This window comes from Condylura cristata, unplaced genomic scaffold (assembly GCF_000260355.1).
Source record: "Condylura cristata isolate star-nosed mole 26May11 unplaced genomic scaffold, ConCri1.0 scaffold00015, whole genome shotgun sequence".
NCBI lineage: Eukaryota > Metazoa > Chordata > Mammalia > Eulipotyphla > Talpidae > Condylura > Condylura cristata.
Window position 1 is genome coordinate 51,356,832 of NW_004567116.1, and position 19,686 is coordinate 51,376,517.

Here is a 19,686-nt window from a genome sequence, read left to right on the forward strand (position 1 = left end):
GAATAGAAGGAACATAACTCAACATGATAAAAGCCATCTATGATAAACCCACAGCCAATATTATCCTCAACAGAGAAAAGCTGAAAGCCTTTCCTTTGAGATCAGGAAGAAGAAAAATGTGTCCACTATCACATAACATAACATTGGGCATTCTAGCCAGAGCAATAAGACAGGGAAAAGATATACAAGGAATCCAAATAGGAAAAGAAGTAAAACTGTCCTTATTTGCAGGCAATATATTAATTTATATGAAAAAAAAAAACCCTAAAAACTCCACAGAGAAAGTAATCAAAAGCATCAACCAGTTTAGCATGGTAGCAGGATATAAAATCAACACACAAAAGTCAGAGGCCTTCCTGTTTACAATCAATCAGAAGAAGCAGACATTAAAAGAAAAAATATTCCCCTTTTCAATTATAACAATCTAATACCTGGAGTCAACTTAACAAGAGGTAAAAGACCTATACAAAGAAAATTACAAAACACTGTTAAGATAAATACAAGAAGACTCCATGAAATGGAAAGATATCCCTGCTCATGGATTTCTTTATGCCAATATATCTGATACAACCAGAGGAAATAGATGATACTTAATACAAAACAACCTTCTAAGATAGAATAAGGAGACAAATAATCTGAACAGACAATCAAGCGAATTAAAATAGTAATCAAATGCCTCCCTAAATTATGAAAACATAGAACATTATTGTTTCACTAAACTTCCAAAACTTTTCAAATATTTGAAGTAATGAGAATATTTCCAAAGGCAACTTATAAGGCCAACATTACCCTAACAATAAAAGCAGATAAGCACATCAGAATAATGAAAGAAAACTACAGAGTATTATCTCTGATGAAAAGATGCACAAAACTCCTCAACAAATTTAAGCACTGAATCTAGCTATATATGTAAGAGAGCACAAATCATGTCGAAATAGAATTTATGCCAAAGGTATAAGAATATTTCAACACCTGCAAATTAATCAGTATAATTCACATTAAAAAAAAAAAAAAAAAAAGATAGGCCCTCACTGGTGGCACAGCGGGTTAAAACACAGCACTGAGAATCTAAAGCCGCTTCAGCATGAGTTCGATTCCCGCCTGCCCTGGAGGTGACCACATGGCGTGGCAGACCTCTCCTGACCCGCCCGCTGCTCCCCTCAGCAGTGTACTTCACTTGATCTGCCCGTTCTGTTCCCCACTCTGTCTCTGGTGAAGCCTCTTGCCACCCCTGAGCCTCTGGCCTGTACCCCAGTTCTGTATGCACAAATAAATAAATCTTAAAAAAAAAAAAAGATAAAAGTCAGATGGTCATACAATCAAGGCAGAAAAAGCAATTGACAAGATTGCTTTCTTGTCAAAAGTCCAATCAAACCTATTATGACATTCTTCAAAGAAATAGAACAAACATTACTGGCATTTATAGAACAACAAAATATCTCAAATAACAAAAGTAATTGTAACAAAAAGAAAGTAATGGAGGTATAATACTCCCAGATTTCAAACTATTCTATAAAATAATAAATAAAATAGATGATGTTGGATTAAAAATATTTGTGTATCTACACAAATCAATGGAATGGAATAATAACCTCAAAATAAGCTTAAATGGACATGTGATTCATGATAAAGAAACCAAACACATACACTGGAGATGGGAATGTCTCTCTCTCTCTCTTTTTTTTGGGGGGGGGAGTCTTTTATCAAAGGGTTTATGTAAAGTGGACAACCAAATTGATGTACTTTCATTCTTTCCAGTACCCTTACATAATAATTAACATTAAAGCACTAAAGACTTGGATGTTAAGACCAGTAGCTAAAAAATACACAGAAAGAAACAGGCAAAACATTCTGTGACACTGGTTCCAATGATGTTTTGGGGACTTCTACTCCAATAAAAAGTGATAAAAAAGCAAATGTAAATAGATGGAAAACAACTATTTAAATTGAGATAAAATATTTGCATATACTACATCTGTCATGGGAAAATTATCCAATATATACACAAACCTCATGCAACTCAACAACAAAAGCATAGAACAATCTAAAAAGGCATAACAACTAAAGAATCAAAAAAGACAAATAGATATCCCACCAAAAGGAACATGAGAAAATGTTAAGCATCATTTATTAATAAGGAAAGAGCAAATCAAAACTATCTCACACCTGTGAGAACAGCCCATATGAAAAACATCATATACATACAACAAAATTACTGAGGATAAGGAAATCCTTATGCACTGTTGATGCAACACGCTATATTGAAAACAACTGAAGTTTTCTCAAATCATTGCTGGATATGCCTTTTGAACCAGTAAAACCCCTTAAGTATCTCCATAAAGAATATGGAACCACTAATTTGAAGGAATTTATGCACCTCTTTCTTCATTTAGCACTACTTATGATCATTTAGCACTACTTATGATAGGTATTACAGATGTGAAAACAACTTAAACACCCAAAGACAAATGAATGGTACATATAATTTGGTGGAAAGCAAACAAATATGAAATATTGCCAGTTAGGAAAATTGAACTGAAGGTGATTTTGCTAAGTAAATTAGAAGGAAAAAACAAATACTGGTTTCCTTTATACAGGGAATGTCAGGGGACAAAGTAAAGTAACTAACAAACTAAACTCTTGGGCTCTGATTGCAGAATAAAGGTTAGTATGTGGTAAGTTTAGAGTAAAATGTGGTGGGGTCCCAGTGGACTGTGGTGGCAAATTGCTGGTAATCTAACAGTTGGTATGGTTTAGAAATATACATCTGAAAGTTCATATAATATTATAAATAATGTCTTATCAAAAATAATTAAAATAAAATTAGATAATTTTATAGACTTGTAAGTCTTCTTATAAGATAAATTAATCTTGTAAGACTTATAGTCTTTCATATTATTTCTAAACCAAATTTTGTTTGGCATTACAGATGAGTTGATCCCTGATTGCTGCCTTGCTTCCTTCCTTTGATATAATTTAAAGGCTTAAGTGACTTGTAAATTTATTACTAATTCATTTTTTAAAATTTCATACAATTGCTTAAAACACTGAATTTGACCATTAGCCATATGTCAAATTTGAAAGTAATGTACTTACCCTCTATTACATTTTGCTATTTCGTCAAACAGAAGTTTCCACCTAGGACGTCCAAGAAACAGCCTTGAATTCAGTGCTTCATATTTTTCTCCTATTATCTTCTGTCAAAAAGAAATCATTGCATTTATATAACCTACTACAGTACAAACAAGCCATTATTCTACATCATTTCTGATGATACTGTGCTTTTGACAAAATTGCTATGAAGTAAAGACCACAAGTACCAAATGACAACCTATTAAATAAAGTTATTTTGAAGCAAAATAATAGTGTTATTTTCCTCTGCTTTTCTCTTTAAAATCCATTATCTTCTTGAATGTCATTAAAATGGCTTATTTTCACTACACCTCAATTGTTTGCTTCAATTCTAAAAAAAAAAAAAAATTAAAATATCAAGACAGAGAACAGGTTCTTAATTGTCACTCTCAAAATCAGTCTCAGTACATAAATTTAAATAAAGTGAATGTACATCACAAATTTAGTTGTCATATCACTCTAGTAATATGAGTAAAGTAAAACAAACTGTTGCTATTGTAAAACTGGGGAGATGATCCTGCACAAGCCAGCCTAAAACAGAACTCTAGATAGGATCTGGTAGCCAGTAACTTCTAAAGGCTTAGTGTTTGCAATTAACAGAATACTAGTCTGAAATCACAGTACAGAATCATAATGGAGACCAAAAGGATAAGATGTCTGAGTCTCAGGAAAAGAAACTTATAAACAAATATAGCTTATGCACTATGCCTCAATTATAACATTAGTGATGATAGGTGACAATATTGACTTGCTTCATGAGGATAGTAAAATGAAATATTTTTACATATTAACTAGGGTGTAATATGACTAAAAACTAGGGTTAGCTTAAGTTCAATGTAACTTACATTGAACAACCTTATTTTGTATTCAAAGTATTATAGAAAGTATGCGATCAAATATATTAAAAAAATTGTGAAAGCATTTGTGCCGAGATTTATATATCTATTCAGTTTTTCAATGTTGTTAAACATCAATTTTTCATATGTAATATGAAGATCTAGGTAGCATAATCTGTCTCTTGAACATTGGGATTTCAAAAGAAAATGCATGGTAAATATTTACCACAGTATCTAGGACAGTGAGTTAATAATGTGTGATGGTTATTACTACTATATTAGTTTCCCTTGTGGGAAATAAGCTTAATTGTGCATGACCTCATCCTCTCTCTCCACATAAAATATCTCCTCCCTGAATACAATTACCATGATTGTTCACTGATCGTCTTCTCTCTAGAGGCAAAGAACTTGAGGTAATAGATAGGAAGAGAGAGGAGAGAGTTGACCTCAAATGGTCTAATCCAGCTTCTTGCAAGGACAAGAAATGAAAGGAATATGTAGTTCATTTGAGTTTTCATTTGGACACATTCTAAAAGTGGCTGTCCCCTGTCAACTTCTCTTCAAAACACCTGTAAAGATTTTGTTCTAATAGTCTTTACAGTAAATCTTCTATCATCAAAAAATCTTGTTTAATTTACAATAACATCTGACCACATACCTGTATCCCATCTGCTTGACTGAGGTACAACTGGACATTAACATAATCAGGTCTGTTCTCTTGCCAAAACTAAAAGGATGATAAAGTAAATAGATTAATTACAATTATTTATTTATGTATATGCAAATATTTTCATTTTCTAACATCTAAGTCTAGCATTTGATAAGATGAATTTTGTCTTATAGTCAATATCTACAAAGAAAATGTATGCATAATATTATATATACATGTGTACATATATGTGTGTGCACACGCATATATATGCCAGATTCTAATCTCAATATTATCTGCAAACTTGCAGAACTAGGTATTTTGATGGCAGCAGAGGGAAATGTTAAACTTATTGAACAAAACTGGGCTCTGACACCAAATGTCAATCCAGCGTGACCTTGAGCAAATCTTTTATCTCTCTGAGCCTCAGTTTCTTTTATTTAAAATTTATTTTTTAATTAAAATAATAAATTTCCTCATCACAGTCTCATGTCCCTTTCCTCCCCAGCCCCTCTTATCTTCTGACCTCTCAGCAAAGGTGTTCATGTAGTGTTTTATGTTGTTGAATTGTCTGTTATATGACTATCAAATATGTTGTTTAGTCTCTGTTATATGAATATCAAATATTTATTATTTTAACATATTTGTCTGTGTATTTCTTTTTTTTTTAGTTTACTCCTTCTGTTGAAAATATCTGCATTTTGTCTTTTTTGTGGCTATGTAATATTCTATGGTTTGTATATACCACATCTTTTGTTATTTTTTATTAAGACTTATCTATTTATGCATAGGCAGCTGGATTGTAGGCCAGAGGTATAGGGGAAGTAAGAGGATTCACCAGAGACAGAGTGGGGAGCAGAACAGGCAGACTGACAAAGTACACTGCTGAAGGGAACAGCAGGTGAGACAGGAGAGTTCTGCTGCACGATGTGGGTTACCTCCCTGGCCAGGGATTGAGCTTCTGCAGAAGCAGTTGCTAACAACTTTGCAGTGGGTAGCAGTGATAATACATTTTCAGTATTTTTGCAGTTGTTCGGGTAATTGGGAGACTGGTATCAGCATGGATAGTAGGTATAAAAGAAGACCAAATGCAACTGACATTAAAGGATTCCCCCAAGAAGATTCGAGGCTTTGAAATTCCCATTCCAAATAGTTTATTTTTGAGGTTGTGCTAAGTGTTTTAGATACCTCTGCCTGGGATGGGGGCATCACGTTTTAGATGTATGAGTGTGTGCATATGTGCACATATGTGTGCACACATGTGAATAGATGTGTGTGCACATGTGTGTCCCAGATGTTTCATATATTCCAGTCTGGACTTAGTAGCAGAACTTCTGTAAGGAAGTCCAGGTGCTCTGACTTAGCCACAATTTTTCTGTGTTATTAGCCTCAAAATCAAGCCAATAGCCCTGTTCTGTGTTCTCAATTCTAACGCTCCCTCAACACACCCTTAATCCTGGGTGTCTGCATATGTACCTCCTTACACTGTGCAGTGTCAGATATTAGAAGGCTGGATTTTGGCCTGCATCACTCAACATCCACCGGGAACTCTGAACCACAGACATCCCTACCTCATGTGGGTTGTACTGCCTTACTCTACCCTGCTATTTCCATAAACACTGTTCACTTAGAGGTTTTCTTAAGTCATTCACTGAGATGCTGCTTCTGTTGTTTATTCTGATGATCATTTTAAGCTAAAGAATTTTGGGCTTTGTTTTTCATCAGTTTTGTGGTGTTCCTCTGGAGGAGGTAAAACATATGTCTTCACTTTGCAGCTATCTTTTGTAAGTTCACTATAATTTCTTGCTATTGCTCTCTCTCTCTCTCTCTCTCACAAACACACACAAAACACACACAACTCAGTAATACAGTTCCAAATACAAATTAAAGAGTCTTTTATTTTAGCATCATCCTTCAGAGGTACAACTGAAAAACCAATGTTGAGAATATTTTGTGAACAAGCATGAAAATTATGCAGAGATATTTCTCACTCCATTGTGTTAGCTTTAAAGTTATTGCATGAATTCCTAAGGGTAAAGTATATTCATGCAAAAACCTGAAAAGGATATAAGATGCTCATTTTAAGATTTAACAATATTGACAGTCAAATGACTTACATATATATATCTTACCTTATTCTCTTCCTTTTCTGATACTTGCTTTATAAAGTATGCACTATTTAATTGCAATTTTTTTCTAGCATTGAGTTAAATTTGCACACTTTCATATGAAAAGATGCATGGGCTCTACCTATTAGTTCAAGGAAGATTTTCTTAAATTAGACAATTAGTAAAAATATAATAAAAAATGCCAGCTGTAAGTTTTCAATAATCATAGAAAGAGAGGTTCAACATTGCTAACATTCAGGGGAAAACATAATGTTTCCACTGTTTACAAAATGGGTAAAATTAAGTGATCAGTAATGTGGGGCCTCCCCAATTGTGCAAGGGTTTAAAGTGCAGTGCTCTGAAGCTATCCACAACCACTGCAGCAGGAGTTCAATGCCTAAACAGGGAAGTGACCCACACGATGGAGAAGACCTCTCTTCTCTCATCTGCTGCTCCCTTCAGCAATGTACTTCAATAGATCTGCCTTTTCTGCTCCCCATTTTGCCTCTGGTAAAACCTCTCAGCACCCTGCATTTCTGGCCTATACCCTAGTTCCTCTATGCATAAATAAATACATCTTTTTAAATAAATAAATATTATAGAAATATAAATAAAATAAATATGTATTTATAAATAAAATAAATATTATAGAAGAAATTCTTTGTAAATTCTTCGATGGTGATACAAACTATTTTAGAATCTTTAGGGAAAACTCTGTCAGTATATATTAAATTTAAGGTTTATTTAATTTCTAAAAATAACCACCAACTCAGAAAGTCCAGTCTTAGGCAATAACTTAGAAATGTGTATAGGCACACATTTGAGAACAGTGATTCTGCCCTTTTTGAAATATTTTTCTCCCTCAAAGAATAAATTCCCTGATGATTTTCTCCTTTGTTAGCTGTCACCTGTTCTCTAACAATCTACAGTATCCCTCTCCTTGTTGCTTTCACACACACTCCCAAGCCCATCTATTGTCTGATGACTCAGATAAAATCCTTTCAATTACATTTCAACTCTTCCTTTTCTCTTCCTTGATTTAGTAGGTCCATGATGGTTCCCAGTAATCTGGACTATTGATGATGGTAAAGTACATAATGTAAAATTTACCATTTAATTGTTATTATTTTTAAAAGAATATTTAAGTGGCATTAAGTAAATTCACATTGTTATACAACCATCACCTGTGGGTTCCTATGAGTTGGCCACTTCTGAGCAACAGTAACCTATTTGCTCTCTACAAATCACAGTAGAACATTTGCTGACTACTTAGGCGTATTGCTCATATCACGAGGCAGACCTAGGATGCCTAGGCTGGTGTTGAACTGATTATGTGATTATCTCCATGGTGATCTTGGGATAACTCTGCCTGTGATAATACACATGGTCACAATGCCCCCTTCTTTGTTCCTTGTAAAACTTTGTCCCCTATTCCTATATATACTTCAAACCTTATTTCTCATAGCATTGCTGCATGATCAGATTTCACTATCCTGTATGATTTCAATAAGTGGCACAAGTATTTCTGCTCAAGCACAAAGTCTCACCATGCAAACCTGTTCCACAACTGCTGTGTCCCTCACAGCTTTTCCACTACAAAGCAAAAAGAAGTTCCTGTTGCAACAATCACCAACATCCATTTCCAAAATCTTTTCATCTTCTTAAATCAAAACTCTATGTATGTTAAACAATAACCATCCTGACAGATGCTTTGCAACTTCTACAAACTGACAAATTCTGTATAGAAAAGGAAAAACTTTGAAATATCAGAATTTCCACTGCTAATTTATGACTTCCCTGTTTGCATAATCATAATATCAAAATATTCTGAACAACCATCGGTTTACAACTGGATTACCTTAGCCTCATAAGGCTCATAAGGTCCCCAAAACGTTCCCCACACACCAGTCACCTTCCCTCCTAATCTCTAGCAACAACCACTATACACCTTGTATCATTAATTATACTACTCCAGGTATCTCATACAAATAGACTCAAACAATATTTTTTTTCTTTTGTGGCTGTTTTGATGCACTTAGCATAATCTTTTCAAGCTTCATTCATATTGTAATGTGTCAGAGGGTCATTCTTTTTAAAATTAAACAATATTCCATTTGTACATTTTTCTCTATCCATTAATCTATTGGTGGACATTGGGGTTATTTCCACCCCTTGCCTATTGTGAGTAATGGTGAAGTGAACAGTGGTATAAAAATATCTGTTTAAATGGCCACTTTCAATTATTTTGCCTCTTCCCCTTAACCCTATATCTTCTTGCATAACTCCCCAAAGCTATATACACTCTACCTTTTACCCAGAAGAACTCATAAAATACTTCTCTGATTCTCTCTCATGCCATTCTTCTTGCATTCTCTTCATTGCCCATAAAGAACTTTTTGAACTTCCTGCAACCCACCAAGCAAATTATTATATGAGAGTCCTTATCTGTGAAATACAATATTTCTCCTCAATTTTCCCCCAAAAGATATCAATATAATCTGTTTATTCATGTCACCCAAATCTGCTCAGATACCTCTGTGTTTGGTGAATATTACCAAACACATAATATAAGTTAACATACTCTACTACTTACTCTCTATCATTTTACCCAATTTCTGTTTCTCTCTTGGTCTAATTATAATCAAATATTTGTTGATTGATTTGCTGTCTATCTTTCCTACTTAGAATATAAATCACATGTAATTAGAAACTTAAGTTTTTTTTTTATGATCATCTATGTATCTGTAGCTCCTAGAACAGTTTCTGATTTGTAGTAGGTAAGCTAGTAAATATTTAGTGAATGACAGATTGCTGACTGATTGACTAAATCTGCACAAAAAGGAATGTGTGATGTTCTTTATAGTATTCTAATTATAAAGCAAATTTCATAATCAGGGGATAGTTAAATTAAGTAGATACATCCAAAACATGAAATATTATCTAGTAGTCACAAAAAATAAACTTACTTTACAAAGGCCTTACTAATAAAAACATTAATGATAGCAATACATTTAAAAATAAGTTTCACGACCCTCCCTGGTGGTGCAGCGGGTTAAAGCACTGAACTGAGAAGCTAAAGCCACTTCCGCAGGAGTTCGATTCCCGCCTGCCCCGGAGGTAACCACATGGTGTGGCAGACCTCTCCTGACCCTCCCGCTGCTCCCCTCAGCAGTGTACTTCTGTAATCTACCTGTTCTGTTGCCCACTCTGTCTCTGGTGAAGCCTCTCACTGCCCCTGAGCCTCTGGCCTGTACCACAGTTCTTTATGTACAAATAAATAAATCTTAAAAAAAAAAAAGTTTCAGAATAATATAAATAATAGTTACTTAGCTTTGGTTATGTGGAATGTGCAGAAAAAGTAGGAAGAGTGGATTTTGTTTAGTCTAAATTTCTTGAACTATACTACAGTAATGTGTTTATGTGTATATCTTGAAAAACTAAATATGCATAAATGTTAAATATAAGTTATATACAGGGTAAATGAAGAATACCTGTTTTAAGCTCTAAGAAATAAAAATAAGAATTTGGGATTTTTGTTAAGAAAGAAGAAAAGCTATCAAATACATTTTATGAAGCCTACATATCACAATAACACTAAAACCTAAGAAAGGCAGCAAAAAAAAAAGAAAACTTCAGGCCAATCTTCCTAATGAAGACTTATACAAAAATCCTAAATAATATCTTAGCCAGCAATGCATTAAAAAATTAATACACCACTACCAAGTGGACTTTGCTCCATGGGCACTAGATTTTTCAACATCCAAAAATCAATTAACATAATCTATCACATCAACCAACAGAATTAAAACCACATAATCATATGAATAGATGCAGAGAAGGCATTTGACAGTGTTCAATATCCATTTATGATTAAGATCCTCAAAATCCTTGGAATAGAAGGAACATAGCTCAACATGATAAAAACTGTATTTGACAAACCCACAGCCAATATTATTCTCAATGGAGAAAAGCTGAAAGCTTTTCCTTTAAGATCAGGAAAAAGACAAAGATGCCCTGTATCACCATTGCTCTTCAACATATTCCTGGAAGTCCTAGCCAGAGCAATAAGACAGGAAAAAAGACATGCAAAAAATTCAAATAGGGAAAGAAGAAGTAAAACTATCTTTATTTTCAGACAACATGGAAAATCCTAAAAACGACACAGAATAACTAATGAAAATTAATCAGTTTAGTAATATAGCAGGATATAAAACAACACAGAAGTCAATAGAAACAACAACAACAACAAATCAAATGCTTGGGAATAAACCTAACAAAACAGGTAAAAGACCTATACAAAAAATATTATAAAACACTGTTAAAACAAATAAAAGAAGACACAAAGAAATAGAGATACTGCCCTGCTCATGGATTTGAGAATTGATATATTAAAATGGCTAGCCTACTGAATGCAATATATAGATTTACCACTATTCCAATAAAAATCTCAATGACATTCTTCAAATGTTCTATTTTGAAAAAATATTGATGAGATTTATATGGAACCATAAGAATCCTGAATAGCCAAAATCTCTCCTGACTAAAATGAAACAAGATAAAGGCATCGCACTCCCAGACTTCAAGCTATACTAAAAAGCCATAATGATAAAAACTGTATGGTTCTGGAACAAGAATAGGCATAAAGACCAATGGATTCAAATAGAAAACCCACATATAAACCCACAGTTTTATGGAGAGCTAATCTTTGACAAAAGAGTAAAAAATATTACCGGGAACAGAGGAAACTTGTTCAACAAGTAGTGCTAGGAAAACCAGGCAGATACATGCAAAAAAAATGAAGCTAGTTTACTATCCCACACCATTCACAGAAACCAACTAATAATTAATTAATTAATTAGTTAATTAATATTTTAAAAAATGGGGATTTTTGAAATTCTGTGACGTGTCAAAACTCTGTGGTGATGCATTTGAAGTATATATTTAATGCTATTATATATATGTATATATATATTCTTTCTCTATATATGTTATATATATACTAATAGTATATAGTTAATGCTATTATAAATAACAAATGGAAGGTTTGTTAGCATTTATTTGCTGATGCTTCCCTCCATCTGTCTTTCTATACTACCCTACATGCAAAAATTTGCCTGAGTCATACTCATACACATACATCCGAAACACAAACACATAAGTCAGATGCATACTTTACATTTTTAAACACATGTTAATGAACAGAAATTTGTATGTTACAAACGTACAGGCAATTACACATACAGATATCAAAATCTGCAATGATGTGTATGAAGTAATTAATTAGGTTTGTCTCATTTTTTTAAGTTAAAGGGAATTTTTTCCTCTTACTTAATGCTTACCCACAAATTTTGTGGTTCAATATACAGATTATAGAAATTACTACCGTTCTCATTTGGAAAAAAAAAAAACTAGCTAAGTTTTGAAATTTTAAAATCTGGGAAAACAAAGCAATCTCAAAATTACCTTGTTATGCAACACACACAGTAAGTCTGCAAACCACTGGAAGGATTGAATGTCTCTGCACACCCAAATAAAATAGAGTCTTCTAAGTTTGTATGGTTTCCAGTCATCCCTTTAAAATTAAAGTACAATGATGATGATTAGGATGGTTAAAAGAAAATAAATACATAAGGACCCCTGTATCCTTGAAAATTTGCTTCTTATTAGTTGGCAACCAATAGGGAAAAAATACCATTCACATTCTCGCTTCTCATAGCACTTAAAATAACTTCCAGATGAGTTTAAAATGCAACATACTAACTCAAAAACATTGCAGACTCCACAAATTTAAGTGTTTATACTTGCAATATTATATAACTACCACCTATTTCTAGTTGAAGGCAAGCAACTAGACTTCTGGTAGAAAATATCAGCCATGAATTTCAGAATCTTTTTTTTTTCTTATTTTTAGTGAATTATGTCACTCTGTGTGGCTCCAACAGTCATCTATCTCACCCTGATTTCCCAGCAGAAATATCTAAACCATTCCAGATAGTTGGTTGTTTTTTTTTTCCTTTTCTTAAAAATAATTAAAGCAATTTCACAACCACATACTATGTAATGCATTTCTGAACCTCATAATCCAAATCTGGATTTCCATTTATAATATAAAGCAGGTCTGTGGTTAAGAAAATATTCCTCTCTTTCCTTAACTTTAGCTGTGCAAATAACTTGCAACATGTTGTCAGAAACAAATACATAATTTGTGGTTGGAATGTGGGTATTTTCCTAAGAAGATACAAAAAAGGCCACATTTATATCAAGTATTTTAAAAGTAAAGGTTTTTTTTTCCTCTAACACATTGCTTGAAGTTGTCATTTCGTTTTAAGTATTCCATAAAAAAAAAAAAAAACTTTAATGTAAATTGTGTCTTTTTGAAAAGTACGTTGCAGGGATTTGAGAGTAACATCCTGTTACTTTATGTTGTGACAATTATTACTAATCAATTCATTTTTTTTTTGCTTTTAATATTAGAATTTAAAAAAAAAACCTGAAAAAGTATTTCCTTTTTGCAATTCCACTTTGAAATTTCTTTTCTCCCATTAATCATAACTTTGCTGAATAACAGAAAAAAGAAATGTGTTTATTCTTTATCTTTGAGAAATGTACCTGACAAAATATCAATAATACAACTGGCCTTTGATTTCTATACGTTGTCTCTCTCTTACTTACATCATAGTTCTAATATGAAGTAGTTTAAAATTTCTGATGAAATTTTCAGTGGTTTATTTTTCAGCTGCCACATTTTAATGATTTTTAAGTACAGGTATACTGAGTCAGTCATTGTTATATTGCTATCCCCAATAATATAGATAAGGACATAGGCACTTTGTACAAAAATACTGACTGAGTGAAGAGTGGTGTTTACTATTGATGAACAAGTAGAATGAAGGCTTATGGGATAAATCTAACAGAATAAATAGAGAAATATACAATTGTGATACTGAAATGTTTTACAAAAAGTATGCTGAATGTTATAGATCACATATTGAGCATTATCAATCAGAAAATGGAATTCCATGAACAAGTAGAAGAGTTCTAAAACAAATGACTTCATACTAAAAGAGAGATGCCTTCAATAATGACAGTTCCTTATATGAACTAAAGAACTTGATCAAAATGACATACAGCAGCGTGTTGAGTATTGATGCAAATGGAGTTACTCCAATGCCTCCAGCCACACAGAGGCTGACCTCATAGTTCAGTGACTCCTCAAATGGACTTCCAAAGGGACCATCAACATAGAGTCTGAGGAGAAGGAAGACAAAGTTGGTAAAAATGAAAATTAAGTTAATTTTCTAGAAATTTCCTAGGAAAAATGCAAAAGCCAAATTTCAGGCTTTGTGATGGCTCAAACTTTATTATATTGTACCTCATAATGATAAGCCTAAGAAACAAGAAATTATTATGAAATGTCAATATTAAAAGAAATGCATATGTTTCTAAGCGTAAGTCTTGAGTGAAACATACAAAGAAATGCATGGCAGATGGCTGAGATAAAATTAAAACTGTAACTATACTATATTTGACTAAAAAGAAATGTGACTGCTTTACTAAGCCTAAACTTAATTAATAAGATTTTATTCAATGGCAAAGACAGAAGCATACTTACTGTAACATTTATTATGTACATTAACAGAAAATTTATAGATTGAAAAACAAGAAGGTAACACTTTCACCTCTTGCTCTGCTAGGTTGCTAGTATGGAAATGGTTGGGGATACCCATGTTAATTAGAACCACAACCATGCTGCTCACCTGTAACTGCACTGGGGCAGCTCAAACAATAGCTCAGTGATATAAGATGCCTGACAATTGACCACAAGCTAGAATTTGCTCCAGGTAAGGTCCCATCTAATGTAACCACCACCTGCTAAAAGCTCAGGATAGGGAGGGAGGAAGACCCATGACAAAAAGTTAAAACAAACAAACATGAAAGGAAAAATGAGGAGACAGAAAAATATGAATGGTCAAATAAGTACTCAAGTAACAATATGGCACAGAAAGAAAACCAGTCTCTAGAAGCCAACAACACAGGCATAGAACTTTCTTCTATCAGATAAATAAATAAAAATTTTCACATTCAAGATAACCGAAGTATTAGAATACATAAACAATTTTCAGTAAACAGAGTAGAGCTATATAAGAAAAACTCAGAAAAGGAAAAACATTCTATGTAAAACAAATAGAAGGTTGATTTGAAAATTTGAACAAGAAACTAACAGAATTATAGGATTAAAAAAAATCAATGAAGATTAAATTTTCTGGAGAAATCCCTGCAAATCAGTAGATCCCAGAGAAGAATGAGTTAAATAAATAAAATATGCTGATATGAAAGCAAACAAGATTACATATATACAAAAGAAAAATAGTGAAGAAACATTTTCAGAATTCTGATGTAATTAGGAAAGGAAAATATAAGAATAAGGAGTCTCAGGAGAAGAGAGAGACAGGAACTGAAAAATTATTTAAGGAAACAATTAAACTACCCCAACTTGAAGGCAGAAATAAATGCAAAAACACAATAAGCTAAATAAAAGGAATATACAGAAAAATTTCCTCCTTGGAGTTACTGCTAACTTAAAAACCCAAGAAAACCACAATGTCATGTGAAATAGTTCAGCTCTGTTTTCTCCACATAATGACACATTACATGCATTACACAAATATGAATTTAAAAAAAAAAAGTACAGAAAGAATGAACAAGAAGTTCAATATATGCATTTGCTTTTTGAGTTTATAAGCTTAACAATAGTTGTGACTTGTTTATGGGAAAGAAATCTGAAAGTAAAGTAAGTTTTTCCTTTCAGGGAAAACTATGTCTTCTTACATATTTGAAATAGAATTGTAGGATACAATATTTTTGGTGCAAGCTTTTACCTTTGAGTATTTTAAATATGTCATTTAACTATATGTCATAGTTCCTCGTGAGAAATCTAGGGAGAACCTTCTTTTTTTCCTTCTTTTTTTTTTTTCCCAAACCACCTTCAATTTTTTTTTTTTTTTATGTTTTGTTCTCATTGCCTTTAGATAGCCAGGTGGTTTTCAGATTAATGACTTGTATGTTTAGTTCCTTTGACATGTTTGAGAAGTTTCCTCCACTATTTTTCTGAATACCATTACCTTCTCCTTATTTCCCCCCCTCTGGGGTACTCATTATACTTATATTAAATTCCCTAATGGGAACAGATAGTTCTTTTGGTGTTACTTCACTTTTATGTTCACATCTCATTGCTCTATTTCCATCTGGGTCAATTGTACATTTTTATCTTCAAGGTCACATACTGATTCTCCATTTAGTCTATTTGGTTCCCATGTTTTTTCCTTAGAGCTCTTAGTCACAATTTTTGAGATAATTACATCCTGAACTGAGATTTTCTTATTTGAATCATTAATGTCTTCCTTATCATATTTCTGAACTCATTGTTTTTTTTTTCTGGTTTTTGCTATCTCATTTTCAACAGGTTTCTGAGTCCTCTTATCACACTGATTTGCCTTTCTATATTTTATCCTGTCTCTATGAGCTTCATACTTCCGATCATTTTGAATTCTATCTGATACAGAGAGATAATCTGTCATGTCTTCATATCTGGAATATTGGATAATTGTTCTTTTTAAAATTACATAGTCCCTTGAGGTCTTGAGTTTCTGTTATAATTTTGTGTGTGCCTATTTTGTTATTTAAATTCATTAGTTTTAAGAATATACATAGCAGTAATTTAGAATTTTTAACCACTTTAATTTTTTAGCAAGTGATGCTGTGGATTTTATTATTGTATTCACTTAGTTAATTGTATCACTTGCCTGGAACACAAAGGAAAATATGATTGGGATTAAAACTTTATTTTCAGATAGCATAAAAGTTCTACAAGGAAAAGCCATACCTGGAAAACCCTAAAGACAATAACAAAAAGCTAACTGAGGTCTTCCCTGGTAGCTCAGTGGGTTAAAGCACAGCACTTAGAAGCTAAAGCCACTTCAGCATGAGATCTATTCCTGCCCCAGAGGTGAAACACATGGCACGGCAGACCTCTGCTGATATGCCCACTGCTCCCCTCAGCAGTGTACTTCTAGTTGGCCTGTTCAGCTCTCCAATCTGTCTCTGGTGAATCCTCTTACTACCCCTGCACTGCTGGCTTGTACCCCAGCTCTGAATGCATAAATAAATCAATCTTTAAAATAAGCTAATTGAAATAATAAATTGAACATTGAAGTGGATTGTTACAAAATCAATTTGTAAAAACTAATTTGTAAATAAGTGTGTGTATTGTCTAACAACAGTTAGACAAAGAAATGAAAAATTATCCCAATCAAAATTATAACAAAAATAATTAAGTATCTAGAAGTAAACCTATCAAAATAAGTAATGGACTTTGTATAATGAAAACTATATAAGACATTAGTATAAAAATGGAAGACTTAATAAAATGGAAATGTAATTCATGCTTATGAATTTGAATAATTAACATTGTTAAAACACATGTTTCTATCAAAAAGAACAGACAGATTCAATGCATTTCCTATCAAATCTTTAATGGCATTCTTCAAAGAAATACATGGTTCTGAAACCTTGAATAGCCAAATAATCCTGACAAAACAATGAGATACTATCTCATACTATGAGAATGAACTAAATTGAAAAGACCAGAATTGACAAATATTAGTATGAACCCTCATGTACTGTTGGTGGGAATGTAGACTAATCCAGAATTTAAAAGAAAACAGTGTAGACATTTCTAAAATGATTAAGTATGGATCTACCATATGACCAAACAATTCCACTCCTAGGTATCTGCCAGAAGAATGAAGCAATTATAATTTCAACAAATTTATATGCACTCATATGTTCATTGCAGTCTTAATACAATAGGGAAATTGTGTGTGGGGGGGAGAAAAACAAAAAACAACTCTGCATACAAGGATAGAACAGTGTATCAGAAAAAATATATATGTTATAGTTATTTATATATATATATATATATATATATATATACATACATATACATATGTACACAGTGGAAAAGTATGCAACTCTAAGGTGAGTTGCTATTTGAGAAAACATGTATGAAAATGAAGAGGATAATGCTAGACCAAATAAATGAGAAGGAGAAAGACATCTACCAGATGGTGTCATTTATATAAGTGGGAATGTAAAAAGTCAAAACAAAGAATAAGACAACACTAAAACAATGATAAACCCTTTACATGTGACTGTAAAACTGAGGCATCCAGAAGTGAAGGGTGGTAGTTTGGGAGTAAGAAAGGGAGGGGACCCAGTGGAGCCTGTTGAAAAACTGTTGGGATTAATGTGAAAACAGGTATTTGTAAAAGTTTGAGCATATAATCCCTAAAGTATATACAATTATGTAAACCAACTTTACCTCAATACAAATAAACACATAGCTAATGGGAAGGTAAAAATACTTAATATACTTTAAATAAGCACATTTTGTTTAATATAGAATCTTTATGTAAGTATTTGTTAGGCCTAGAAAGCTATGATAACACAGAAAAATAAAGCTCAAAAAGATGGCCAAGAATTCACCAAACCAGTGCTTCACTTTGGAAAAAATAAATTGTAATTACATGTTATTATTAATATCAGGGTGACAAAAGCAGCCTTATATAACAGCTATCAAATATTTCCTTAATGTGTTGTAAAAATGAAAATATAATCAATACTGCACTAAAAATTTTATTTTAAGTGGCATGGGTGTCTACCATATACTGAACTCAATTTCAAACATTTTATGTTGTGGCAATTAATTCATTCCATCTTCCTAATAACCTTGATTGTAGGTATTAATTCCTCTCTCCTTTCACATAGGTAGAACTGAAGCACAGAGAGTTAGGCTGTCCGTGGTTAAATAGTCAGCTACCTCAAAGTCTGCACTCTTAGCTACTGTAATATGGTGTGTATGACATCATTAGTAACTTTTATTCTTGTAATTTACAGATTCTCAAATAAACACTTATTCCAAATGTTAAGACACTAAAAATAATTATCTAATGGTATTTCTGTTATACATTAGAATATATCAAATCACTATCAAATAAATAATCTAGTAATGAGGATATCTGTAATATCAAATAGCTGAGGAAATCTAGGGGGAGATCTGCAAGCAAATTACAAACAAAGAAATCACTGTGACCCTTCTTCAGCTTCTCCAATTAAAAACAACTAAGGAATAGTAAGCCCAAGTGGGAGAAAAACTGTCTCTGCAAACAGCAACTGTGAGGAAAACTACTAACAGACAAGAATCCATCTCTTCAGGTGCCCATGCTTTTTGTCAACGTGTATATGTAATAGAGGAATCCCTACAAGGATGTCCAACTATATCTATGTGCCTGAGTGTTGGGAGTGTTCAACTGTGGTGACCTGGAGATTCTGCAACAGTTCCAGCCACAGCTAGAATACACTTGCAAGCAAGTTTTTATTTTCTCTGACCCAGGTATGTAGAATCTGGGTTATATTGCAGGAGATGCCCTTGTTAGGTTATGTTATGCTGGCTTCTGCAGAAATCTTAGGGGAAAAAAAAAAAAAAAACAGTTTGTCTTTGCCCTCCCAAATTTCTCCCACCACTATGTCCATTTCCTCCCCAATACCCCATGAACTTCTCTTTCTTACTTTGGATAATTTCTAGATTGAATGAAGGGCAGCATCTCGGAGTCGTGACTAGATGGAGGGAGTAGTAAATCGCGAAATCGTTCTGTCAAAACATCAAGTTGTAAAAAGTCATGAACTGATATCAAAATAAATAATTTCCTATTCTCTTCATGTGCTATTTTGAATACATATATTTTATTACAAATTTTTCTACCTTATTATACATTACTAAGATGTATCTATATTTTATATTTTACTTTATAAAATATATTTTATATTATGACTGTAATTTTATTACCATCTCAACTGGCAAGCACTTATTGGTAAAAATTAATACAATCTTACAACTCAAGAT

At 32.8% G+C, this 19,686-nt stretch overlaps 1 protein-coding gene across 3 annotated transcripts in view; it reads right to left on the reverse strand.

Annotated features, from left to right (window-relative positions):
- Window positions 1-19,686, reverse strand: part of NOX4 (NADPH oxidase 4) — a 165,239-nt gene that overhangs the window by 5,028 nt on the left and 140,525 nt on the right. For 2 of the 3 annotated variants that reach the window (XM_012725242.1, XM_004683285.2), the window contains 5 exons: window positions 19,353-19,434; window positions 13,854-13,973; window positions 12,189-12,297; window positions 4,627-4,695; window positions 3,097-3,197 (listed from right to left, as the gene is read on the reverse strand). In XM_012725242.1, coding sequence (XP_012580696.1) covers window positions 3,097-3,197; window positions 4,627-4,695; window positions 12,189-12,297; window positions 13,854-13,973; window positions 19,353-19,434 — 481 coding nt within the window. The remainder of the gene's footprint in view (window positions 1-3,096; window positions 3,198-4,626; window positions 4,696-12,188; window positions 12,298-13,853; window positions 13,974-19,352; window positions 19,435-19,686) is intronic. The other variant, XM_004683286.1, reaches the window with a different exon arrangement.